The sequence below is a fragment of the Marmota monax genome, unplaced genomic scaffold, assembly GCF_021218885.2.
Source record: "Marmota monax isolate L192 unplaced genomic scaffold, Marmota_monax_Labrador192_F-V1.1 WCK01_AAM20220418_F8-fsc00080, whole genome shotgun sequence".
Lineage (NCBI taxonomy): Eukaryota > Metazoa > Chordata > Mammalia > Rodentia > Sciuridae > Marmota > Marmota monax.
The window spans coordinates 881,883-906,042 of record NW_026694750.1 but is presented as its reverse complement, the minus strand read 5'-3'; the positions used below and the strand labels follow the sequence as shown (position 1 = coordinate 906,042).

Here is a 24,160-nt window from a genome sequence, read left to right as displayed (position 1 = left end):
CCCCGCCCCGCCTTTGGCCGGGCGCCCGGCCGCCCCGCAGTCCCCGCGTCGGGGACGGAGGCCTGAGGCTGCGGGTTCCTCGGTGGACCCGGGAGGCCGGCAAAGGTCAGAGTCGTTTTTTTTGTTTGATTAGGGGATGGGGGTCCGAGGTGGGGTGTCGCGCAGCTCGCCCCTGCGGTGGCAGCGGGACGAGGCGGCGGGGGGGCAGGGCGAGCCTGGTCCTGCGGGGCGCGCGGCCCGGGCGGAGTTGGGGGTGGGAGGCTCCTTCCGCCCCGCGCAGGTAATTTTCCTACGCGGCGGCGGCGGCGGCGGCGGGGCGCGTCCCGGGCTGGAGCGGCGCGGGGAGGGGAGAGGAGGGGAGCAGGGAGAGAAGGGGAGCAGGGGCGGGCGGGGCCTGGCGAGAGCGGGGCGGGGCCTGGCGGGGGCGGGACTTGGGTGGGCGGGGCCTGTGGGCGGGGCGGGGCCGCATCCTGGCAACCACAGGCCCAGGCTGCGCAGCCCCGGAGGCCGAGCGGGATCCCGTAGCGACCGACGAGCTCAGGTGACCCGCGGGTGGGGACAAGAAGCGCCGTGGGGAGGGGGCGCGGCCGTGGGCGCCGGGCTGCGGGTTCCGTGGCTTTCGCCGAGCCGCAGTGCGCCCGGGGAGGCTCGGCGCCGACCAGGCCCAGGTCGGGGGATTTGTCCCAGCGCCGCCGCCGCCGCCGCCCACCGCGACAGGGCCGTGAGCGCGAGCTGAGGTCGCCATGGACGCGCTGAGGTCCGGTCCCGACTTTGGTGGGAATGGGGCGCCACAGTCGCGCTGGGGGGCTGGGGCTGAGCCTAGCCATGGGGTGGGGGCGGGGAGGTAGGCAGGGCCCTGGCCCTTGGCCCACCCTCTCCAGTCCCAGCTAGGCTGGGCATTTCTCTGTGATCTTGGGAAAGTCGCCAAGCCCATTGGACCTTGTGAGGACAGTGATTTATATCCCCAGCGCCCTCCAGCGTTGCCCCCTCCTCTGCTCTGGAGAGGGAGAGGATGAAGAAGACCTGGACAGGCTCAGGTGCCCTGCGCTGGGCACTGTTACTCCTCCTCTAAAGACGGGCCTATTGAAAAAGGGCAGCCCTAGAATCAGAAAGGACCGGGCTCCTTCTCCCCTCTGCCCCTGTCTGGGTGACCTTGGGCAGTTCCTTCAACCTCTCTGGACCTCCCTAGTCTCCCTAGAGGTGGTTCTGAGGTGCCAGTGAAAAAAAAACAGAGCTCACCTTGTGTTGAGCACCTGCTGTGTCCCATGCTTCTTAGACTGCCCATGACCCTTGGAAGGAAGGACTGTTCTTGGCCAAATTTAGAGGAGGAGACTGAAGTTCAGACAGGCACAGTGACTTTCCTGACACAGTCAAAGACAGCTGGGATGGGAACCTCCACCACTACTGGGTGCTGCAAATAGCGGGTTCTGGGGAGAGGGCCAGGTCTGTAGTGCGGCTTTTCAATAACCGCAGGGGGTGTCCAGAAGCTACCGCCATGGCCGTGGGCAACATCAACGAGCTGCCCGAGAACATCCTGCTGGAGCTGTTCACCCATGTGCCTGCCCGCCAGTTGCTGCTGCGCTGCCGCCTGGTCTGTAGCCTCTGGCGAGACCTCATCGACCTGGTGACCCTCTGGAAGCGCAAGTGCCTGCGCGAGGGCTTCATCACCGAGGACTGGGACCAGCCTGTGGCCGACTGGAAGATCTTCTACTTCCTCCGTAGCCTCCACAGGAACCTCCTGCACAACCCGTGTGCTGAAGGTGGGTGAGAGGGGTCTGCGTGCCCCCAACACACACGGTAGCAGCTGACACATACTGACCACTTCCTGTAGCTAAGTCCTTTTATGCTCTCACGATAACCCTTAGAGGTGGGCAGTGTCCATGCACCCATTTTTCAGGTGGACAGACTGGGGCCAAGGGTCGTGTTTCTTATTCGACTCTCACAATTATTTCTCCAGTGACCTTCCCTAGGAAAGGAACTGTTGTCCAGTGGGGACTGATTGTGCCCAAGATATAAGTTGGAGGCACATTTTTTGGATCTCATTTTCAGACTCTAGCCTGGGACTCCTAGGACTGCCCTAGAGGACATGGGCTTCTGCTTATAGAAGAGGGGACAACCCAGTCTTTCCAGCGTGGTGCCCCCACAGGCAAAACAAGGCTTCCACAGCCACTCCCTCCTTCCTTCGTCACGTTGTAACTTGTGGTGAGGACCCGGGTGGGATGGCGACCTTGTGCTCTGTTCCATGGTCAAATTCTAGTGTCAAGTGGTGACAAAACAGCTGCTGCCAGCTGTGCTCCCGCCCTCCCAGCACGTTCTTCTTGACCAGTATTTGGCAAAACATGGCCTTCGAACCAGATGTGGCCAAGGAGTGAAGAAAAACCTTACATTTTACAAAGATTATTTTTAAAAAAAAGGAAGCAAGAAAAAAACCCTGTGTGACAGAATGGCACAGGGCCCCAAAAGCTAAATACGGGCCACTCTGCAGGAGACGCTTCCCGTCCCATCCCTTTAGGGACACTCACCCACTGAGCAACATCCCAGCTCTTTTTTATATTTTATTTAGAGACAGGGTCTTGCTGAGTTGCTTGGGGCCTCACTAAGTTGCTGAGGCTGGCTTTGAACTCATAATCCTCCTGCCTCAGCCTCCTGAACCACTGGGATTACAGGCGTGTGCCACTGCACCCAGTGTCTTCACATCTCAGAGAGTGAAAGTAACTTGTCTGAGATCACGCAGCCTAGTATTGTTAGAGCTTGTCTGAGACCAGGGTCTGTGTGGCCCCTGACACAGAAGGGGTCTGGTGGGTTTTGCCCGGGACTCTCAATGGAAATCACTTACCTAGGCTCGGACACAGGAAGCACCTGTGGAGGGCAGTATTGATCTGCAGTGACCTACAGCACGGGGCTGGAGGGGCTGCTGAGACCCAGGGAGAAGAGCCGGCAGGAAGGGCCTTGGGAGCAGGTGGCCACTGTCTTCCCCGCGTGGTGAATTCAGCTTTCCCACAGAGGGCTTTGAGTTCTGGAGCCTGGATGTGAACGGAGGCGATGAGTGGAAGGTGGAGGACCTTTCCAAAGACCAGCGGAAGGAGTTCCCCAATGACCAGGTCAAGAAATACTTCGTGACTTCTTATTAGTAAGATCGGGGGTCTCGGGGAGGGGGGGGAGCCCAAGTCACTTCACCCTGGGGTCTCTCCCGCCCCTGGGAGGGACAGTCCCAGCCCCGTCCCACCCTCCACCGCCCCCAGCACCTGCCTCAAGTCCCAGGTGGTGGACCTCAAGGCTGAAGGGTATTGGGAGGAGCTGATGGACACCACCCGACCGGACATCCAGGTCAAGGACTGGTGAGTGCCCGGGGCGAGGGTCTGGGTGGGGCCTGCCACTCCGGCGCCCCACCCCCACCCTGCCCCCGCTCTCCCAGGCCCTCATGGGCCTCCCTCTGCCCACAGGTTCGCAGCCAGGCCAGACTGCGGGTCCAAGTACCAGCTGTGCGTCCAGCTCCTGTCCTCCGCACACGCCCCTCTGGGGACCTTCCAGCCAGACCCAGTGATGATCCAGCAGAAGAGCGACGCCCGATGGAGGGAGGTGCGTGGCCTGGCGGGCAGGGGCGGGCCCAGGGCTCCCACTTCGGGGCTCAGAGCCAGCCGCCTCCCGCCTGGGCCCATCTGCTGCCTGGACTAGTCTTCCCTCAGAAAAGGAGGAAGTCAGTGACCAAGGACGCCCTTAGACAGCAAGCTGGGCAGGGGCAGCTCCCAGGTGCAGCACTGGCCTGGCACTGGGGAGAGAAAGAAAGACACGAGATCAAACTGTCCAGAAGGGCTGCCACAGATGACCGCTCTCAGCTGTGACTGCAGAGGGTCCCCGCTCACAGCAGCGTAACCCGGGCCTTCTTGATTCCTCGGGCTCTGACCCCGTTTTATGTCCAAGAGCGCAGGTCTCCACTCAGGGTCCTGAGGGTCCCCCGTCCTGCTCGGCTTGCGTGCGTTTACCTGGACACAGTCCCGTGGTGAGCTGAGCAGCACCTGGGTCACCTAGACGGGCACCTGGGTCACCTAGACAAGCCCGGGCCCTCTGAAGCAGCCAGGTACAGAGTCCTTAGGCTTCACCAGCCTCTGTCTGTCACTGCCACTCAGCCTTCCACCCTGCTGTCACCATGGGACCAGGCACGACTGTTCCAGTCACGTGACGGACAGAGACAGGCGGTGGTCCTACAGGCTGTTGCTGGGTCCCCTGGAGCTAGAAATGCTGTCCGCACCGCCCGTGTGCTAGCCAGGGGCCGCACAGGACGCTGGCCCCTAGTAGGAGCCGCTCCCGGGCGGCCGAGGGGCTGCAGTGTTAATTCTTACTCTGTTTTTATCACTTTATTTTATTGTTTTATTTTACTTGGTGCTGAGGATTGAACCCAGCGCCTCACACACGCTAGGCGAGCGCTCTGCCCTGAGCCCCGCCCCAGCCCCAGTATCCTGTGCTTTTTAGCCTGGCCATGTGCCGACACTGTCAGGTCCTTTGGGCCCAGTGGCCTGGGCGGGATTTTGCTGTTTGCCAGATGAGGAAGGCAAGTCCCAGAGAGAGGCCGTCTCCTCAGGCACAGAGCGGGGGCTGGAGCTCCTGGTCCCCAGCCCCCACCCGGCAGTGCCACTGGGGGTGGCCCTGACCTCTGGCCTCCCTCTGCCTGCCCCACCCCAGGTCTCCCACACCTTCTCCAACTACCCTCCCGGCGTCCGCTACATCTGGTTTCAGCACGGCGGCGTGGACACCCACTACTGGGCCGGCTGGTACGGCCCGAGGGTCACCAACAGCAGCATCACCATCGGGCCCCCGCTGCCCTGACGCCCCCTGGCCCCCCATCAACTGAACCCTGACTGGTAAACTGCTGTCAGAGGAGGGCTGAGTTTGGGAAGGGGAGGCGGAAGCCAGGTGTCCCCAGCCTTTCAGTGTGTCCCTGCCCCCACTCACCTCTTCTCTGTGGAGCCTCTGGATTTGGGCAGCTGTCCCATGCTGGGGGCCCGCTCCCCGCTGAGGTCCCAACCTGAACAATTGCAGGGGTGGCCTCACTGGGCCCCTCCGAGAGACGGAGCCCTGAGGGCAGGGAGCAGGGCATCCCCAGGCTTCCTGGACAGGGGTCTGCAGCTGGGACGCCGGGCCACGTCTGCCTGTACCTCTCCCTGGCCCTTTCTCCCTGGGTCCTTTGGGGGTCTTTGGAGCAGGAGCAGGCAAGACACCTGTCACATTTGTGACAGCCATTCACAATGACTGATGTGAAAGATGACAGGTCTGAGAAGCAGAGGCAGGCTCTGCCAGCCACTTCTGCCCTGTGGCCACCCCTGACCTCACTCTGCCTGCTCACCAGAGGTGGCTCGGCCCCAGGCTCTGACCTGGTCTGAGGTGACAAGCCAGGCCCCAGGTAGGGTGGCTGCAGGCGGGTGTGGGCTGCCCTTACCATCACCGAAGCCCCGCAGCCAGGTGGGTACTGGGGGACAGGGTGACTCAGGCCAGGTGGGGGCAAGGTTGGGACACTCGAACCTTGGATGAGTAGGGTAGATGGTTTTCAGGGACCAGCTGTCCACCTCAGCCCTGGCTACGCTCCCTACAGCTTGGAAATTATTCCAGCCCAGCACTACCCCCCCAAAGTAAAACCCACCACAGCAGTGCCCCACCAAGGACAGCAGTGTCCTCCTGACCTTGCCCCCCCCCCCCGCATGCTGCTGAATAAAAGTGTTCCAGCCAGCCTGTGCCCTGTGGTTTCTGGAGGGAAAGACAAACTTCTTGGGTGCCCTGCCTGGACCTGCAGAGGGTCTAGTGTGGCTTCCGTCCAAAGTAGAGAGGGGTTGACATTTCTGGAATCAGCTCCTCACAGGCTGGTCGTCAGGCAGACCCCTCAACAGACTGCACTCCCGCAGCCTCGGGCACCACAGCGTCCACAGGGCTAGGCCCGTGGATGGGCTTCTCTGGGCAGCCCTCGGCACACCTGCTGCTGGGAGCAGTGCCACTGTTGACACTGGATGAGGCCAGAGCATTTGAAGTTGTGCTTGGCCTACAGGGAGGTGCTTAGGAAGTGCTTGTTAAATTTATGACACTCAATTATGAGTTAATTAGGGCCATGCTAGGTGGAGAAGGCGCAGCCCTGACTGGAGCGATGCTGCTGGGCCAGCCCTCGTGCAGTGCTCAGCCTGCGAAACCCTCTCAGCCGCCGTCTGAAATGGATGCTTGATAAATTGTTGTTGAATTAACAACGAAAAAAAAAAAAAACCCACACACACAAGAGGTTTTTATCTTTGCATCAGCTGAGGCCTACGAAAAGCCCAGCCCAAACCCAAAATGTCAGCTCTGGCCCTCCGGGGAGGGGGCCACGAATCCAGGGCGAAGAACTGGCCCCACCTCCAACCGTGTGCGGTAAACAGGTGAAAAGAAGTCTAAGGCGTGGCCAGCGCGGGACAGGACCGAGACCCAGCCGACTGGGCTTCCCCTGCAGAAGGAGGAAGCGGGGAAGAGGTGGGTGCCGGCTGCCGAGCTGCCCACCGCCTGGAGAGGGAGACTCAGGCTCGGGAAACGCCGGCAGCCGCGAGGTCCCGGGAGGCGCGGCGCCCACCCCGACCGCGAGACGCCAGGATGGTCTTCGCCGAGCGCCTCCGGGTGGCGCAGCGGGCCCCGGGGACCCCAGGCTCCTCTTCGGGCTGGCGGGCGGGGGTGGGGGCGCGGGCGGCGGCCCGAGCGCTGCGCGTGACGCGGGCGGACGGGGCGGGGCGAGAGCGGACGGCGCCGGCGAGGCGCAGGCCCCAGGCTGACCGGAGCTGCCGCCGCCGGGCGGCCCCGCGTCCAGGTCGCGGCCCAGGGGGACGGGGCAGGAAGGGGCGGCGCGCGCGGGAGGGCACCGGGCCCGCGGACGCCGGCCGGGGAGGGGGCGCAGGCGGGGCAGGTCCCTCGGCGGCGCCCCGGCGCGCGGACGGCAACTGGACCCACCGCGCCCGGCCCTCCCCGCCCGGCGCCGCGGGAGAGGGGCGCGGGGAGCGGGGGCGCTGCGGGCACCTGGGAGCCCGCCCCGGAGGCGGCGTCCTGGCCGGCGCGAGTGCGCACGGGAAACGCCGCGGCGACCTCGGAACCGCCCCGCGGGGCGGGTGGCCGGGGACTTGGAGGGGGACTCGGAGGCGGGGCAGAGCGCCACCGAAGCCCGAGACCGACCCGGCGCCGCGCGCTCCAGGGCGCCCCCGCCTGGCGCTGGTTTGGTGCTTTTAGAAGTTGGGGGTGTTTTGAAGTTGACGTTGCGCAGTTTCAAGCCCCGGGTGGGAAGAGCTGGCCACCGTGCCGGCCTGGTGGCGATTTTCCGCCAGGGCTTTTCGCACAAGGCACCGGCACCTTGTCTGCTGTAGTTTGTTCCCCGCCCACTGAAATGCTGCTCCCCCGGGAGCCAGGGTGCGCATCCCTCTGCAATCTGGGATGGGAGTTTCACAAGACCTGGCAGCTCTTTTGGTCACGTCTGTGCCAAATCAGAAGAGGCTAGCGAGTTTCTCTTCTGATCCGTGGTCGGAGAACTCTGTCCCCAGATGTCAGCAGACCAGGCTCATCAGAGTGACAGTGCAGAGCCTGCCCCCACCCACCGGAGCCCCCAGGCTACAGATTTCCCAGTGGCCTGGCCAGACACACCAAGGCAGCCCAGCCACCGCTGCAGGGTCGCTCCAGGTGTGTTTCCTCATCTGAATTCCAGGCCCAAGGGAGCGGTTTGGGAAAGGGAAGCTGTTTGCAGCAGCAGCCCCTCCCCAAGGAACATTAGTCAGCGGCTGGAAGCTGGATTTCTATATTCTGAATTCACAGTAGTGCAGGACCATCACCAAACCCTCTTAGAACCTCATACAACAGGTGGCCCCAGCAAACTCTTAGGACAGGTCAACCAGGCACCTGGCTTCAGAATTGAGCAATTATTTTTTAGTTGGGGTTTGAAAATAATCTTTTTTTTTTTTTTTGAGCTACAAGTCACTACCTTGCCCAGGCTGATCTTGAACTCCTGGGGTTGTTGTCCTCCTGCCTCAGCCTTTGAAGCCAAGTAGCTGGGGCTATCCGGGTGGGCTGCCGTGCCCTGCTCTGTGCCTAAAATCTTAATTACTTTTATTTACTCTTCCAAATGTGTGTAAATGGGACCACCCCTGTGCAGTGGGAAGGCCCTGGGAATGCTCCCTAACCCCTTGTTTTCACAAAAGAGGAAACAGGAGTGGAGAAGAGCCAGTCCTTTGGATCTCGGGGTCCACCTGGCTGCTCTGGGCTCATCACCACTGTCCCCCGCAGACCCTTGTGTGCACACTACCCTCCACCGCCATGGCCCTGGTCAGCATCAACGAGCTGCCCGAGAACATCCTGCTGGAGCTGTTCATGCACGTGCCTGCCCGCCAGCTGCTGCTGCACTGCCGGCCCGTCTGCAGCCTCTGGCGAGACCTCATCGACCTCGTGACCCTCTGGAAGCGCAAATGCCTGCGCGAGGGCTTTGTCACAGAGGACTGGGACCAGCCCGTGGCCGACTGGAAGATCTTCTACTTTCTGTGCAGCCTCCGCAGGAACCTCCTACGCAACCCGTGTGCTGAAGGTGGGCTGGGGCTACCACAGCGCTGGCTCCTTGGCTTTTCTGAACCTCAGGGCCCTTGCACTTGCTATTCCAGTCCCCTAAGACCTTGGCTCCTCTCCATTCTTCAGGTCTCAGTTCAGAGACCTGTCCTGACCTCCCATCTAAACACAGTGCCTCCCACCTATTGCCTACCGTTTACCGCCCCGTAGCAGCACTGTTCACGCTACAGTTTTCTGCCCTCTGGTACAAACTTGAAGTTCCAGAGGCCCTAATGAGCCACTGTACAGTTCCCACAAAGATGCTGTCGCGTGGCAGGTGCTCAGAGGTGTTCGCTGGATGAACGCTGCAGATCCGCCTGTCCCCTTAGCTCAGCACAAGCTGCCTTGCTCTCCAGGGCCTTCTCTGCGCCCGGCACTTGTCTAAGGATATTCCAGACGTGGTAACCCTCCTCTGCAAAAAGTGAGGATCCAGAGGTGACTCCAGTCATAGTTTGGGACCCACGTGTCGCCTGTAGTACTTTTGTGTTTTCCAGGGGGGTTCTTGTGTCTGTTTCCTCCTTCCTTCACTTAGCACCTACCATGCCCAGAGCACCAGGCTCCTTTCAGGACACAGTGGTGATTAAGAGGCCTCATCTGGGCACTTAGGTCATTTTCCACTGGTTTTCTCTTCATCCTCATTGGCCTTGAGGGCAGCTCCATTTGCTAGGCGGGTGCTGTGGGCCCTGAGATGACTTGCCCTGAGATCTGGAACTGGCAGTCTTGAGGTCCCGTCCTGACTAACAAAGGCTCAGGCCCTCTCAGAGGCCCACTGCCAGTGCCCAGCCTTCTTCCTGCCTGCTCCAGATTCTGTCCATAAGCTGCCCAGTCGAGCTGCCCACTCAGCCAATGGGGCCTCCCAAAGCCTGGGGCTGGGCCTGCGTCTGGCAGCAGTCACCCCTGGCTGGCTGGATCTTCCCTGGGCCTAAGCTCAGACCAGCATAGCCCCGTGTGGTTCTGCATTTCTCTCTTGGTTCTCTGCTTGGGAAACCCCCAGGCCACATGGGGGCCAGATGTGTGGGCTCCCCTTGGGTGAGCAGTATGGAAAAGCTGCGGTGGTGATGCCCTGGGCAGCCTCAGCCGAGGGGCACTGTCACCCGCTCAGCTCCTCTGAGCTCAGTGTGAGGAGGAGGCGCCCTGCACCTGCTGAGCCCACCCGATGGAGGTCCTTGAACACAGGGTTCCTGCAGCCACCAGCCCAGGGTGCCTGTCCCCACTGGCCACTCTTGCCACGGGTAGAGCCATATAGGAATAACAGGTTCCCTGAAACCCTCCAGCCAGTCCTCCCGGATTGTGGTTATGCAGTTAATTGACATCCTCTTCCTCCTGGACGTCAGGGGAGGCCAGTGGTCAAGTGAGTGGCGTGCATTGATGGAACTCACATCAGTCCTGGGGACCAAGCACTCTCACAGGCTCTTTTGAGATTTAATTTTAAGAACTGAACTGCACCTTAGGAGCCAAGCCAGATCAGAACAGAGCGGGAGGGAATGAGTCCAGGTCAGAGCCCAGCACAGGGACCCAGGTGGGAATGTACTGGGGGCCCCGAGGCACAGGTGAGATGCTCTTCAGCTGGTGGGGGACTGACCCCGGCTGCAGTATCACTGGCCTGAAAGCCGGCCAGCTGGGGAAGGTGGGCCTCAGCTTTCCGCAGGGATCTCACCTCAGTTCCATTTCTCCTAGAGGATATGGGGTCTTGGCGAATCGACTCCAATGGGGGGGACCACTGGAAGGTGGAGAGCCTGCCTGGAGAGCATGGCACAGATTTTCCTGACCCCCAAGTCAAGAAGTACTTTGTCACCTCCTACGGGTAAGAGGGGCTGAAGCCAGCAGGCTTGGGTTGAGGGCTGAGGTCCAGGACACCTTTGCAAACCTCAGGCCTACCTGAGGGCCTCGGGAAGCTTGGGGGAGCGGTTCCCAGACACATTCAGAGCCCACAGCTTCCTGGAGCCAGTAAGCTTCCTGTCCAGGCAGGGGGAGAGGAGTTCCAGGCCGCCAGGAGTTCGCGGGGCAGTAGGGTAAGGCAGGGTGTCTGCAGGCGGTCCTGATCTACGACTGGAGTTACAGAAGGCCCACCACAGCCACCTGGAGACTGGGCCTTTCAACTGGGATCAGATGCTGCCCAGGCCCAAGCGGGTCACATCACCTACATGTTGTTTCCCATGGGTCTGCCCCCGAGTGGACGCTGGAGTCCTGCGGCGGTTGAGAGCAGCCCCTGGGTTCCTGGGCCACCTCACTGGGCCCACAGAGTCCTGCATAGCACATCTGGGTGTGACAGCCTTGCCCTTTGCCCCTCAGCATGTGCCTCAAGTCCCAGCTGGTGGACCTCAAGGCCGAGGGCTACTGGGAGGAGCTGCTGGACACATTCCGGCCTGAGATCGTGGTGAAGGACTGGTGAGTGGGGCCCATGGCCAGTGTCCCCACTGTGCACCCTTTCCCTCCCCTCCTGCCATAGTCACTGGGTCAGAGAACCTATGGTGAGTGCCCCTGCTGTGCCAGCAGCATCCTGGGGGCTAGGGCTGCCTCTAGGGACCCAGCACCCAGTCCCCCTCCCTCTCCACGATGTAGTCAGCAGGACACGCCGGCCCGTTTGCAGATGGGAGACTGAGGCCTATGGATGGAAACAGTCACCAAGGCCTGGAAGCAGCAGGGACGCTGCCCTCTGGATTCTGTGGGCACCTGCACACACTTTCTCCCTGGTCACCCACAGCTCTCTGAATTCACGGCTTTGGGGACAGGGCTCGGCCTCAGGCATGCTCTGCACCTGCTCTGCCACCGGCTGCACCCGCCCATCCCACAGCACTTGCCCAGGCTCCTGCCCACACAGAACTGTGAGGCACTGGCACTGGCTTGGGCCATGCACCAGGTCCAGCAGGTCCCAGGGCCACCTCTGAGAGAGAAGGGGTGATGTTTGAAGGGTGGTTGAACTGAGAGGTGAGCTCTGCCAGCCCCCACCACACAGGTCCCCAACTTGAATGTTCTGGGCCACTGTGACATAGGTGACACAGCTTAGACAGATGGGGCCTTGGTCTCTGTAGAGGACCTTTTTGTTTTGGGGGATCAAATCTTTAGTAGAATGCTCAAAGGTTGCCGGTTTTCTCAAATGGGGTAACTAAGGCTCCCCATGGATAGACTGTACCCCAGGGCACAGGGAGTGCCAAGGCCAGCTGGGCCTCCTGGGCAGAGCAGCTGGCAGAGGGAGCAAGCTCAGGTCCTGGGCTTGGCCTGCCCCCGCCCCCAGGGCAGCCTTCAGTGGCTCTTGATGGCAGCTGAGCCTCCCCCACCGCCCCCAGGTTCGCTGCCAGGGCCGACTGTGGCTGCTCCTACCACATCCGGGTGCAGCTGGCCTCCGCCGACTACATCGTCTTGGCCTCCTTCGAGCCCCCACCCGTGACTGTCCATCAGTGGAACGACGCGACGTGGACAGAGGTGAGGCCTCACCTGTTGCCCACCCTTCTCCCAGCACCAGGATGGCAGCAAACATGGGCGTCCCCAGTAACCGTGGCTACCTCCTCTCCCTAGGTCTCCCACACCTTCTCTGACTACCCTCCAGGCGTCCGCCACATCCTGTTCCAGCACGGGGGCAAGGACACCCAGTTCTGGGCAGGCTGGTATGGGCCCCGTGTCACCAACAGCAGCATCATCATCAGCCCCAAGACCAGCAGGAGCCTGGCTCCCTCCGGGGCTCTGCCTGAGGCACTGCAGGGACAGGGGGAGGCTTCCTAGTGGCCCTTCCCATTTCATCTCCATGGGCCAGAGGACAGCCTGTGGTCATCTGCAGCCATCCGTCCATCTTCTGTCCAGGACAAAGGGAGGGTCCCTCCAGGCAAGAGCTGAGCCTGTAGTGCGCAGTGAGGTCCCTGCCCCGGAGCTCCAGCCCCAGTTCCAGCCTTGGGCAGACGGTCACACAGTGCTAATGTTTTGTCAAAATAAATGTTTCCAGTAAAACCAGCCTGGGCTTGCGTTTACAGGTGGGGTGGGCTGCTGGCACCCCAACAGAGAAGCAGCCCAGGGTGGCTCGCTGCACTTGTCACCGCTCTAGTTAGTGACAGCCCAGTCAGCCCTTGGGGCCCTTTTATTGAAGTAACTCACAGCACAGTTTTTGAGACAGACAGTGTTGGCCAGCCGAAGCCAAGAGACCAAGACATCACGGTCCCAGTGTCCCGACTGCCCTCCTAGGGAGGCCTTGTCCATGAAGACCACCAGCCTGAGCAGCCCTGGGCTGGAGGTGGCATCTGTACACAGAGGCAGTAAGAGCACTTGGAGTCTGGGTGGCCCTGCAGCGCCGCCCTGGGCTGGAGACCCCCTCATCAGGGTGGCAGGCGCACCTCAGCTGCTTTTGTGAGCTCGTTCTTCCACGTAGAGCTGCATCTAATGAGAAGAAGCAGGCAGCCTCAGTGAGGGCCACTGCCACCCCCTGGCGAGCTCACAGGTGGCAGGTGGTCTCTGCCCAAGGTGGAGGGAGGGGGAAGGGGACGGAGCCTCCCTAGTCCTCTTCCAAGCCTGGGCTCTAGGCTGGACCTCCTCAGCCAGCTCACCTTTAAGATGTCTGATGTCATGGTCTTCAAGGGGATCAGCCGGGGGTCGTGCATGTGGACGTCCTGCTCATCTGCCAGGATCCAGGGGAAGTCCTAGGAAGGTGACCCACAAAGAGGGGTGGGACAGTGGGACCCTGGCCATCCCTCCATTTGCAAACCCTCCCCTCCAGAGCTGGGGTCCTCAGAATCCCTGGGGAGCTGCTGGCAATTCACGGGCTTCCCCACCAGGAAGGCTGGAACCTCCTGTGATTTCCAAGCCTCAAGCACTGAATTTGAAATGGGTGGGTAAGGACCCTCCCTTGAGAACCCCCACTTCAGAAGAGGCAAGATGAGCTGGCAGCCCCGGCATGTGGCTCCATCTGGGCTCCTCTCAGCTCTGGGTGCCCAGATGGAGCAGGACCAGGCACACGGCCACACAATTAACACTCATGGGAACCTGCCGGGTGCCAGGCACTGCTGCCAGCACCCAAGGACACCAGCCACAACACACTCATGCCTACAGCTGTGGCATCGTGCTTCAGAGCCCCCCAGTGGCCATCCTGTCCCCGCCAGACTGGTCTCATCTCACCTTAATGACCTGGATCTTCTCCATATTTCGGGTGGCAGCTTCTCTTGTGTGCACCAGAACTGTGAAGGTGCAGCCTGAAGAGGCGAGAGTCTGGTCAAGGCTGGGCCACCAGGAGCCTGCCCTGGGCCCAGCTCTGTCCCACCTCCCCAGCTGGCTCAGAAACCCCATGGTGCAGAGTGTGTGCTGAGGGCTAAGAGGGGGCACAGTCGCTAGAAGGCTGAAGCCAGGTGGAGTCAATCAGGGAAGCTTCCCAGGAGGTGGGCACGAAGGTCAGGACCAGGGTCGGTATAGCCAAACAGGGAACACAGAGCAACCCAAGGCAGCCAGGGACACACTAGGGGGAAGTCACCGACCTGGGGGGTTGTGGTCCAGGACAGCATCACACACGCTGATCTTCAGGATGAAGGCTCGGAGCAGCTGCTCCACGTGGGACAGCAGAGAGTCGGAGCTGAGAGCGAGAGGAGGTCCCCGGTCGCTCCAGGCCCAGAGCCCCTGCAGTGCCCCTGAGGATGCCAGCCCAGCCCCCCACCCCCGACATAGTGGAGGAAGAGCACGGGGACCTCCCAGGCGGTTCCAGTGCGGAGTCAGGCAGGAGAGCCAGGACGCAGCCAGGACTCTGCACACAGGCCAGAAGGGGAAGGGCTTGTCTGGGGCCATGCGGCCAGTGGGAACAGGTTGGTGCCAGGTCCAGTGCCGACCTGCCATAGGAAGCATGCGCATGCCCAAGGCCAACTTCTAGTTCACTATGGACTGATGCTGTCTAAGTTGGGAAACTGGGGCACTCCGGGGCAGCTGTGTCACCTCTCTGGACCTTGGTGTCTCCACAGAGTGAGGTCAGGACTGGCAGTCACCAATGCTAGGATTTTTAAGTGCAACACAGGAAGATGTCCATGACAACTGTGTACTGACCACAAAGATGCAGCCACCCATGTCTCAAGAAATGGCACATCTTGCCAATTTCTCCTCTCAGGCATTTACCAAGGTGGTCAGGGGCTGCCTTCAGTGGGGTAGAGGGGTCACTGTTCCAGGTCACAGCCAGCCAGCAGGTGGCAGGGACAGCAGCCCACCTGATGGACAGCAGCGGAGGCTGAGTGATCTCAAAGACAAACTTCTCCACCGGGCGGTGCTCCTTGTCCAAGATTACCACCACCACCTTCTCCACGTCGTTCTGCAAGGACAGGCACCAGAGCTCCAGAGCTGGGCACTCTGCCCTGCCCCCTTGCCCCTCCCTGCCCAAGGAAGGGTAGCAAAGGGTACTCCCTGGCCACCTCCACCATTAGCCCAAGGCTCCCTGAAAGCCCAGAGAGTGGCACCCCAGGACACGGAGGTGCAGCTGGGAGGAGAGGGTGGCGCCAGGGAGGCCCAGGAAGCCTAAGACCAGAACAGGAAGGAAAGGCAAGCCTGGGGCCCCAGCCAGACAGAACTTATGGTGGGGGGGCAGACATGGCAGGAACTCAGACCCTCTGAGGCAGTCCCCATTCGGCCAGCAAAGCTAGCCCAGGCTCCAGCCACCCGCAGAAGGCTCCCCAAATGTGGCCCACATGCCCTGGGGCCTGTCGTTTGGTAGGGAGTGCAGGGAACAGGATTCTGGGTATTAGAGCCATGGGGGCCCACAGAGTCTCAGCATCACTCCACTCAAGAGGAACAGACTGGGGTGACAGGGTGGAAGGGCCTGGTGTCCCCTCACCTTCTCCAGAAGTGGCTTGACACAGTGCAGCGTGTCCTGGATGTACTGGTTCAGCTCCGGGTGGCAGGACATCTGCATACAACCCCACACGGCTGCTAAGGCCAGAAGCACGGGGGAGAACTGACACACCACCCGACCGCTTGCCTTTGAACAGAAACCCAGCAGCTCCCCAGGGCTCCCTGCCCAAGAGATCTGGCTTCCCTTCATGGGGCTAAAAATTATGAGTTTATCCATGGTAAAGAAAAGTTCAAAGAATAATTCAGTCTCAACACTAGCATTTAATGGAACATTAGGAATGGGATTTTCAAAGAGTCTGAAAAGGCCCTAAAATTATGCACCAACTTATATTTGTGCCCATGGCCATTTTCTCAGAGAATCTCAACAAACTTAATCAGAGTTTGAAAATTAAGCACTAAGGAGCTGTGTGGCTTTGGGAAAATTACTTAACTTTTCTGAGCTTCAATTATTTCATCTCTTAAGTCTTAAGTACATACCTAGGACACATTGGTTGCTATTTGGCTTTTCCTTTTCCCTGTATAACCTTTAAGTTTGTACCACTTCCAATATCCAGTGGTCATGTATGCTAATGTGCCTTCTATGGAACAGGCACTTTAGGGATTGGATTAGCACAGCATGTTTACTGCTTTATCTGCCTTTTAACCTTAAACAACCCATTAAAGAGCCAATGAATGGGGAAGAAAGTGCTGGAAACTTCTGGGAATCCTTTCCCCAAACTAAGGCTCCCTTCTGGCTGGCTGGTTGGCTGAGGAGCTAGCTAGTTCCCTCTCCCTGTGGAACCCAGGGCCTTGCACAAACTAGGCAAGCACTCTACCACTAAGCTGCATCCCCAGCCCTTTTTTATTTTGAGACAGGGTCTCACTAAGCTGTCCAGGCTGATCTGAATGTGCAATCCTCCTGCCTCAGCCTTCTGAGTAGCTGTATGTCACCATGCTGGCTGCAGGAGCTCTTTTAGAATATGCCCCCAGGGGGCTGGGGATGTGGCTCAAGCGGTAGCGCGCTCGCCTGGCATGCGTGCGGCCCGGGTTCGATTCTCAGCACCACATACAAACAAAGATGTTGTGTCCACCAAAAACTAAAAAATAAATATTAAAATTCTCTCTTTAAAAAAATAAAATAAAATAAAGAATATGCCCCCAGGACAACTCTGATTTGACGTTCTGTAACTTCTGGCAAGGGGAAGGCGAGGGAAAGCTCTACAGTAACTGCAGGGCTACCTGTAACTGCAGGGCTACCAGAAAGAGGAGGCGTGGTGGGGGGATAAAATTCTTTTACCCACTCTGAGATTCTGGGGCCACCAGGGGCCCAACCCCGCGGTGTGCGCTCACCTGGACGGGAACGTTGTACTTCTTGCGTTTCTGGAAGATGCCCACGGGGTAGACCTCGCGCACGTAGAGGATTAGGTGCACGGCCACCTCCAGGAACTCGCAGAGCACGTCGGCCACCACTGTAAAAGGGGACACTCGCCGGTGCTCCGGGGAAGCCCGAAGCCCAGACCCCTCCCTCTGGGTCTGCCGGTCTGGCCTCCCTACCTTGGCCAAAGTTGAGGTCCTGTCGCGTGAGTGTGGTCATCTTCCGCGGCCTGGAGGGGCGGGGCGCAGGGGGTAAACCAAGGAACCAGGCCGCAGGGCGCGGGGCCCCCACGGCCCGGGACTCCCTCTGCGCCCCGATCGACCCTCGCCCGGCTGTCTCCGGGGACAGGGAAGCCCGAGCGGCACCCTCAGGAGGCCAGGGCCGCGCACGCGGAGGGAAACTGCTCGCCGTGCAGGGCCGGGCGCACAGCGCAGCACGCGGAAGGCGGAGCCGGGTCGGAACCAGGAGCGCCCGCGCCGAGGATCCCGCTCCCCGCCCCTCCCCGGTACCGGCTGCGGCCTCACTTCCCGCCGCGGCTCGGGTCCGGGCCCCAGTGCAGGAGCCAACTGTCCCGCAGCTACCGCCTCCGGCTCAGCCCGCGGCTTCGGCGCCGCTCGGTGACGTACACGGCGCTCGGGAGCCTCCGGCCACGCCCACCCCCGGCGCTGGCCAATCCGGGCCTCGCTGGGCGGGTCCGACTGCAGGGGGCGGAGCCTTCGTGGGAGGGGCTCGAAAGGAAAGGGGCGGGACCCAACTTGGGTGGCCGCGCTGCTACCAGCCGGGAAGTTGAGATCGGCCTTCGACTTCAGGTGGGTGCGACTAAAGATAACTGTGGTCCCCACTTCTGGTCGCTAGGTATTTTCCCTCCAGGGGAAATCTTGCTTTGGGAAGCGCAGAAAGAAGGTAGGAGTTTCTGGTGAGAGCCAGGTACGGGACATAGGTGGAGATTGAGGACAGCGACATCTGCTGCTAACCTCAGAGCCACTATCCCCAAGACCTTCAGCCACCCAACTGAGAATCGGCCGGCTTGGGGGGCGGGGAAGAGGGAGCACCGGAAGCCCCGCCCCACCACTTACTACCCTGGACCTAAGTGCAGCCTGGCTTGACCGCCCAAGAGGAAAAAACTTCCTACTTGTTAACAGTATCTGGCCCCTGTAAAGTCCCAGCCTAGTGCTAGGCACTGGATTCCTGGACTGTTTCAGAAAGTCCTCAGAATAACTCCACGTGGCCTGCTAGGATTGTCCCCTTTCTGCAGATGAGCCAAATGAGGTTGGGATTAGGGGTGAAAAAAGCTGTCCATCACACAGCTTGCAGGAGGAAGGCAGAGGTGCCTTCTGCCTTTACACTTTACTGCTCTGGAGTCCCCTAGAGGCATGGACAAAGTCTGGAAGAACTGAAAAGGCCCTCAGAGGTGATAACATTAAAATAATCACCATCATGGATTGAGCACCCCTGATTTCTTTAATTCCCTCATTAGTCCTAGGAGCTAAGTATCCATTTTACAGTCCCACTTTGTGAATGGCAAACAAGCCCAGAGATGTTCCTTCAATTCACCAAAATCACACAGGTGGGATACAAACACAGCTCTGATGTCTATTTGGACACGAGAGCTTCAACCAATTCACATCTCCCCTCTTAGGATCTGGATATGACCTGTCCTCCAAAAGCTCCTTTGTGAATACAGGAATATTCCGGGGTGAAATGATTAGATTGTGGGCATTGTAACCTAATCAGTCTGTCCTAGTTTGGATGGACTGAATGACTGGATGGTGACAGTAGGCAGGTGCGGCTTGCCCTGGAAGGGTTCATCTTCCCTTGTCCCCTGCTCTGCTTCTTGGCTGCCCAAGGCCTGCACAGCTTTCCTCCACCCTTCAGCCTCCTGCCCTTCAGCCAGGATGCTCTGCCTCCCCTTGGAAGAGCAATGGACTCATCCTACCATGGACTGACCCAAAATAAACTTTTCCTCCTCTAAGTTGTTCTTGTTGGGTATTTTGGTCCCAGGGATGCAAAAGCTGACTAATAATATACCCCTTTAATTTACAGATAGGAAATCTAAGAGAAGAGAAGCTGCTGTGGAGTCATGCGCAATAACAGGTCAGGACCAGAAGCCAAGAGGACTTTGTCTTGACCTCAGGGATGTAAGAGATTATTGGGAGTCCCATCTGTTGGCACACAGATCTAGCCAGGAGGTTTGACCCTGTGCAGCTCATTACTGGATGGCTCCGCCCAGGTGCCTTCAAACCTGCAACTACTTACTTCTAGTGGGAAGGGGATCAGTGACCTGGCTGATTAAGCCAGGGATGGCAGCAGAGCATTCTCAAAATGCAGACTTAGGAAATCTGCATCCAAATCCCCAGGGAGCCTATTAAACACAAGGCCATCCAGCCCCCCTGACCTACCTGATCAGGGCATACAGCAGGGCACTGGCCCTTTAACAAGCTCCCCAGGGGCCTGGATGCCCTAGGAAGTATGGAAATTGCTACTGTAGTTTGCATTTTGTAAAATATCAATGTTTAACCCAAAGGACAGATGATTTTGCTTCAGGAACTGATACACTTGGCAGCACATTTTGGGCACAGCAATGCTTGGGGACTCTGCCATATCACACCACGTAGGAGAGGGCCGTTTCCACACAGAACTGGCTGAGCCGCTCTGGGGCTTACAAACCTGGGCTCCTTCTGATTTCAAATGTTTGACTGTGGAAAGCGAGAGGGTCCTTCTTTACCCCTCTCTGGAGGCTGCTCCTGGCAGCTTTTTTATTGGTGACAGGCCGTGACAGTCTTAGGGGAACAATTCCTTGGGGACGGGGCAGGAGGAAGGGCAGGGGTCCGATGCAGCATGGGACCATCAGGGGACCTGTGCGTGGGTCTCTGGGCCATCTGGTCCTTCATATCTTAATTCTATCAGCGTGATGGATGGCCATGGGACCCAGATTACATCATGGGGTTAGTTTATTACATTTTTGAATACCCCTTTGCGGGAGAGACTGTTTTTCAAAGTTATTTGCATGTTTTCCACCATAATGACAATACAGAGGACGGCAGCTGGGAGGGAAGAGTGGGGTGAAGGGGGAGAAAGAGCTTATTTGCCGCCTGGAGCAGGCCCCTGGGGGCTCCACAAGGGGATGAAGGGGAAACACTCCCAAGAGACATCTACATGGAAACAGAGCAGGTGAGCACAAGACAGGCTGAGCAGCAGCCAGCCAAGACTGGGGCCCACCCAGGCGGCGCGGGTGCTGGGGTCGCTGAACAATCACAGGATAAGCCACTGGTAAAACAAGACCCAGTGAAGTCTCCAGACCCCAAGATGCTCTGAGCTCACTCCCATGCCCTGACGCTGGTCCCAGGATGGATTCGCTATCCTATCCCGCCTGAGGTTCCCAGGACACCAGGAGAAGGGGACAGACATAGTGAGTGAGGCACACAGCTTGGAGACAATCCCACTGATGCTCAAGGCCTAGGCAGTTGGAATATCTCCTGAACAGGGACCCAGCCTCACTCAGTCTTTCAGCACCTTACCCAGGACCTGGCCAAATTCAGGTGCCCAGGGAATGTGTTAAATGCGTGGACCAAAGAATCATGGAGGAAGGATCCCAGCAGCTCAGGAGGCTGAGGCAGGAGGATGGCGAGTTCAAAGCCAGCCTCAGCAAAAGTGAGGTCCTAAGCAACTCAGTGAGACCCTGTCTCTAAGTCAAATACAGAATAGGGTGGGGGTGTGGCTCAGTGGTCGAGTGCCCCTGAGTTCAATCCCCAGTACCCCCACCAAAAAAAAAAGCCTGCTGGAGGAAGGGAATCCTGGTGGACGCAGCTCATCAGCACTTGCCTGGCTCGGGCCCTGTGTGGTCTGGGTAAGGAGAAAACAGCTCTGATTTCAGAGCCTGGGCTGTAGGTGGCGATGTGGAGAGAAGAGCTGTTTTCAAAAACAAAGCAGGGTTTTGCCATGTTCCCCACAGCGCCCCCTATGCCCACCAGGCCTGCTTCTCTCCCCAGCACTGCTCCGTAACCAACTGCAAGGCCCTTCTCTCTCTGAACCTCAGTTTGCTCGTCTGAAAAATGGGATAATGGGTCAATTCCATAGGGATGAGTTAATGGGATACTCTTTGTTAAAACATAAAATGCATAGTGCCTGGTGTATAAATGCTCAATCGATGGCCATTATGACAATGATATTAAGACCCATGCTCACTATTTAAGTCCCCAGAACAACCACTTTGTACGAGCCAATGTCCCAACCATTCATAGCTACACCACCTCCCGGTTTCTGCTTCCCAAGGCGGCAGCACCCGTGGTGACCTAGGGAAGCACACACATCCCTGCGGCATGAGAAGCCTAAAGATGAGGGCAGGGACCCACAGACACTCCTCTCCTCCCTCACCTGGCCTGCAGTGAGGCTGGGCCTGCACAGCTGCGCCTGATCTTGGGGTCCACTGATGACCAGAACCCTGATCTTGTTCCAGTAACACTGGACAACTTCCAACACCTCAGCCAGACCAAAGCCCACCCACGCCGGGCCCTCTGGGGGGTTCTGCTGACTTCCCAGTGGTGTTGACCCCTCGTTGGTCAGGGGGACCTTAAGATCATCTCTTCTTAAACTTTGCTCTCTTCTCAAAGAAATGCACCAGGAAGCTAAATATCTTACACGATTTTCGGAGTTTTTGGATCCTCTGAAGCCATCCTGGGCCACAAGAATCACTGATTCAGCTCAACTACCACTTTAAAAAAAAAAATACTATCTTTGTTGAGATATAATTCTCAAGCCAAAGTTCAGACTTTTCTGTGGGTAATTCAGCTGTTTTTAGTACAGGCAGAGTCGTGCATCTATCACCACCACCTAATTCATCACCCGAAAACCAAATTCCCCTTCCCCACCAGCAGCCAGCCCTGCCTTCCCTTCCCTTGGCCCCTGGCCACCACCAATCCACCTGCTGCTTCTGTGGACTTTCCTGTTCTGAATAGTATAATCATAGAATTTGTGGCCTTTTAGGTCTTAGCACAAGGTCACAGGTTCATCTAGGTTGTGTCATGTATTGATACTTTGTTCCTTTTTATGGCAGAATACTATTCCCTCATGAATACACCACATTTCCCTTACTCTCTCCTCAGTTGATGGATCTTTGGCCATTCGACTGCCCCAGGTTATAGATGGGGAAACTGAGGGCCAAAGTCACCAAAACCTGGCTGGGAAAGGAGTCTGGGTCTCTCCTAACATCCACCATTTCCCCACAGTATCGCTTTGGAAGAACCCAGAGAACACAGTTCAAGCTTATCAAAAGATCACCAAACAGCTACAGCAGCCCTGGAGCCAGAGTCTCCAGGGTTTATCATCTGGTACATAAATGCCATACCACAGCTTTCTCCTTGAAGAGAAGAATCCTGCCGCCCTTGCCTTTATCCCACTGAAATCTAGTCTCAAGTTTAGAAATCAGTCAATCAGTTAAAACCCAAGTAGAAGCATGTCTCTGTTGTGCTCACAGCCCTCCAATTCAGACTAAAAAAACCCAGAGCCTTTACCATGGCCTTCACAGACTCATCTGATCCGGTGCCAGCTTCCTGTCTGACTTTATTGCACAAGATCCCTTCCTTGAACAGATGAAGCATTCTCCTACCTCAGGACCTTAGCACTGGCTGTTCCTTTGAACTGCATTCTCCTTCAGTCACATGTTTCATTTTCTTTACGAAATGAACAAACCAACCCAACTGCCAAAGATGGCTTTCCTGACAATTTTATGTAAAACCATACCTCTTGGAAACCTCTTATGCTTTCTTTCCTAAATGTGCTTTGTCTTCCTAGCACTAACCACCACCTGATTATTTGCTAACTTGTTTATGTTCTGCCTCCTTCACTAGAACTTAAGCTCCACAGAGCAAGGACTGATTCTTGTCCAGGTCATTTACCACTGCATTTTTGTGCTGGCCAGCACGTAGTAGGTGTTCAGTAGATTCTTACGGAATTAATGATTCAAGCCTTGCAGTGAATAAACAGTATTCTCACCAAACCCTCTAGTGCCCATTATGATATTAATCTTACAATAACAATGGCAACTCATTTTTCTGGAAGTTTCCTATGGGTCAGGGCCTTAGGAATATTATCTTCTTATACAGGCCACCACCTCTAGTCCTGAACCCCCAGAGGGGCAAATTGATGAGCTCAGAGAAGTTAGGCAACTTGCCCAGGATGGCCGAGAAGAGGCACCCAGGCATCTAGCCTGACCGCAGAGCGGAGTTCTTAAACCTCCAAGCTGTGATTTGTCACGCTCTGGAGAAATGGAAGCCGCTCTGCAAGCTCTGGGCGCCCAGCGATGCCGCCGCTTTCCACGTGCCAGGGTCCCGCCCCACTGCTCTTTGATCTTTGCAGTGCCGGAGGCCCCCCGCTGACCCCGTTGTGAGTTATGGGGACCGTGGGACCCATAATCCGGCATTCCCGCACTCCCAGGGTCGTCAGGACTTGGCGCCCCGCGCGGTGATAGATGAGCCGGCTCCAAGCCCTGGCTTTGTCCCGATTGATTGGGCCGAACTGAGGCGCTTCAGGAAGGCTTTGGACGAGGCGTGGCGAGAGGCGGACCGCGTGTGTTTGTGCGTGTGTGTATGTGTGTTTGTGAGTGTGTGTGTGTGTGTGTGTGTGTGTGTGGAGCGTATTTCTTCCTTCCCTGCTGGGGCGGGAGCGGGTGCCGCAGGTGCGCCGTCGGCTCCCCAGGTGAGGTGGCAGTACTTGGAAGACCCTCCGCGCGCCCCAGAAGGAGACTTCTCCGAAAGCCACCCCCACTACGCGCACTTTCCGAGGCCACAAAGGCCCCGCCGCGCCCCGTCCCACCTCCCCCGCCCGGGGCATTTCTTCCGTCCCATTTGACAGCCTAGGCGGAATAATCCTTTTGGGGACCCGCCGGCCCCTGCCTGGCCAGACGCGGCCGCAGCTGAGCGCGCAACCTCGATCCATTGTTGGGGTCCGCCAGGGACCCCCCGCCGTGGCCCTTTGTCGCCCGCTCCCCGCGGAGCCGCTACGGAGGCGCCACCGCTGCCGGCGCCCCTCCCGTCCCACGCGCCCCGGGGCCCCGCCGAGGCGGCTCTTACGCACCGGAGGAGCGGGCCCGCCTCGCCCGGTGCCCGCACGACCGCCGGGCTGCGCCCGCCTTTGTCTGCCTCCTTTGTCTGCCCCGCGCCCTCGCGGCGGCGGCGGCTGGGCCTCTGGGGAGCGGGCCCCGAACGCCGAGCGCAGCTGGCGAGGGCGCGCCGGCCGGGAGCGCGCGGGGACGGGCCCAGCCAGGGCTGCCCCTCGGTTGGGGGCAGCGAGCCCGCTGCCGGCGCCCCTCCCCGGCCCCTCCCCGCGCGCCCGCCCCCGCCCCCTTCCTCCCAGCCCCGCTCCGCCTGGGCACAGCCTCCCGCCGCCCGCGCACCTCTCCGCGCCGTCCTGGCTCCGCCGCTC

The 24,160-nt window shown here is 58.8% G+C and overlaps 3 protein-coding genes and 1 long non-coding RNA gene across 11 annotated transcripts; 3 read left to right on the top strand and 1 right to left on the bottom strand.

Moving 5' to 3' along the window:
• The first annotated feature begins 8 nt into the window (after positions 1–8).
• Fbxo44 (F-box protein 44) lies at positions 9–5,721 on the top strand. 4 transcript variants are annotated; one of them, XM_046424498.2, is made up of 6 exons: positions 9–105; positions 1,474–1,760; positions 3,004–3,130; positions 3,243–3,338; positions 3,444–3,579; positions 4,681–5,721. In XM_046424498.2, exons 2-6 carry the CDS (start codon positions 1,496–1,498, stop codon positions 4,822–4,824), a joined length of 768 nt encoding a protein of 255 aa, XP_046280454.1. In that variant the 5' UTR covers positions 9–105; positions 1,474–1,495; the 3' UTR covers positions 4,825–5,721. The 4 variants fall into 4 exon arrangements, with proteins under 4 accessions (XP_046280454.1, XP_046280457.1, XP_046280456.1 ...); XM_046424500.1 differs by lacking the exon at positions 9–105 and adding an exon at positions 449–541; XM_046424499.2 differs by lacking the exon at positions 9–105 and adding an exon at positions 656–757.
• Positions 5,722–6,341: 620 nt separating this feature from the next.
• On the top strand, positions 6,342–12,528 carry Fbxo6 (F-box protein 6). Of its 3 annotated transcripts, none has more exons than XM_046424496.2 (6): positions 6,342–6,486; positions 8,272–8,566; positions 10,261–10,387; positions 10,876–10,971; positions 11,871–12,006; positions 12,100–12,528. In XM_046424496.2, exons 2-6 carry the CDS (start codon positions 8,302–8,304, stop codon positions 12,301–12,303), a joined length of 828 nt encoding a protein of 275 aa, XP_046280452.1. In that variant the 5' UTR covers positions 6,342–6,486; positions 8,272–8,301; the 3' UTR covers positions 12,304–12,528. The 3 variants fall into 3 exon arrangements, with proteins under 3 accessions (XP_046280452.1, XP_046280450.1, XP_046280449.1); XM_046424494.1 differs by lacking the exon at positions 6,342–6,486 and adding an exon at positions 6,731–6,814; XM_046424493.2 differs by lacking the exon at positions 6,342–6,486 and adding an exon at positions 7,156–7,671.
• Positions 12,529–12,619: 91 nt separating this feature from the next.
• Mad2l2 (mitotic arrest deficient 2 like 2) lies at positions 12,620–23,930 on the bottom strand. Of its 3 annotated transcripts, none has more exons than XM_058572660.1 (9): positions 23,813–23,930; positions 16,921–16,970; positions 16,717–16,835; positions 15,371–15,442; positions 14,751–14,851; positions 14,037–14,131; positions 13,684–13,757; positions 13,116–13,208; positions 12,620–12,948 (listed from the first exon to the last, which is right to left on the bottom strand). In XM_058572660.1, the coding sequence occupies exons 2-9, from the start codon at positions 16,958–16,960 to the stop codon at positions 12,907–12,909; spliced, it is 636 nt and encodes a 211-aa protein (XP_058428643.1). In that variant the 5' UTR covers positions 16,961–16,970; positions 23,813–23,930; the 3' UTR covers positions 12,620–12,906. The 3 variants fall into 3 exon arrangements, with proteins under 3 accessions (XP_058428643.1, XP_046280463.1, XP_058428642.1); XM_046424507.2 differs by lacking the exon at positions 23,813–23,930 and adding an exon at positions 17,266–17,377; XM_058572659.1 differs by lacking the exon at positions 23,813–23,930 and adding an exon at positions 17,251–17,269.
• LOC124079198 (uncharacterized) lies at positions 17,451–22,736 on the top strand. Its single transcript, XR_006847182.2, has 3 exons — positions 17,451–17,550; positions 18,785–18,835; positions 21,967–22,736. It is a non-coding gene; the product is annotated as an uncharacterized LOC124079198 (long non-coding RNA).
• Positions 23,931–24,160: the final 230 nt, after the last annotated feature.

Bases quoted from the DNA above. Each gene is read 5' to 3' on its own strand.
- Fbxo44 (XM_046424499.2), top strand. The intron at 1,761-3,003 runs GTGGGTGAGAGG...GCTTTCCCACAG, and splicing joins GCACAACCCGTGTGCTGAAG to AGGGCTTTGAGTTCTGGAGC. The intron at 3,580-4,680 runs GTGCGTGGCCTG...GCCCCACCCCAG, and splicing joins GCGACGCCCGATGGAGGGAG to GTCTCCCACACCTTCTCCAA.
- Fbxo6 (XM_046424493.2), top strand. From the start codon at position 7,429: ATGGGAGTTTCACAAGACCTGGCAGCTCTTTTGGTCACGTCTGTGCCA. The intron at 7,672-8,271 runs GTGTGTTTCCTC...TGTCCCCCGCAG, and splicing joins CCGCTGCAGGGTCGCTCCAG to ACCCTTGTGTGCACACTACC. The intron at 10,388-10,875 runs GTAAGAGGGGCT...TTTGCCCCTCAG, and splicing joins TACTTTGTCACCTCCTACGG to CATGTGCCTCAAGTCCCAGC.
- Mad2l2 (XM_058572660.1), bottom strand. From the start codon at position 16,960: ATGACCACACTCACGCGACAGGACCTCAACTTTGGCCAAG. The intron at 13,209-13,683 runs GTGAGATGAGAC...TCACCTTCCTAG, and splicing joins AGAAGATCCAGGTCATTAAG to GACTTCCCCTGGATCCTGGC. The intron at 12,949-13,115 runs GTGAGCTGGCTG...TCTTCTCATTAG, and splicing joins TGACATCAGACATCTTAAAG to ATGCAGCTCTACGTGGAAGA.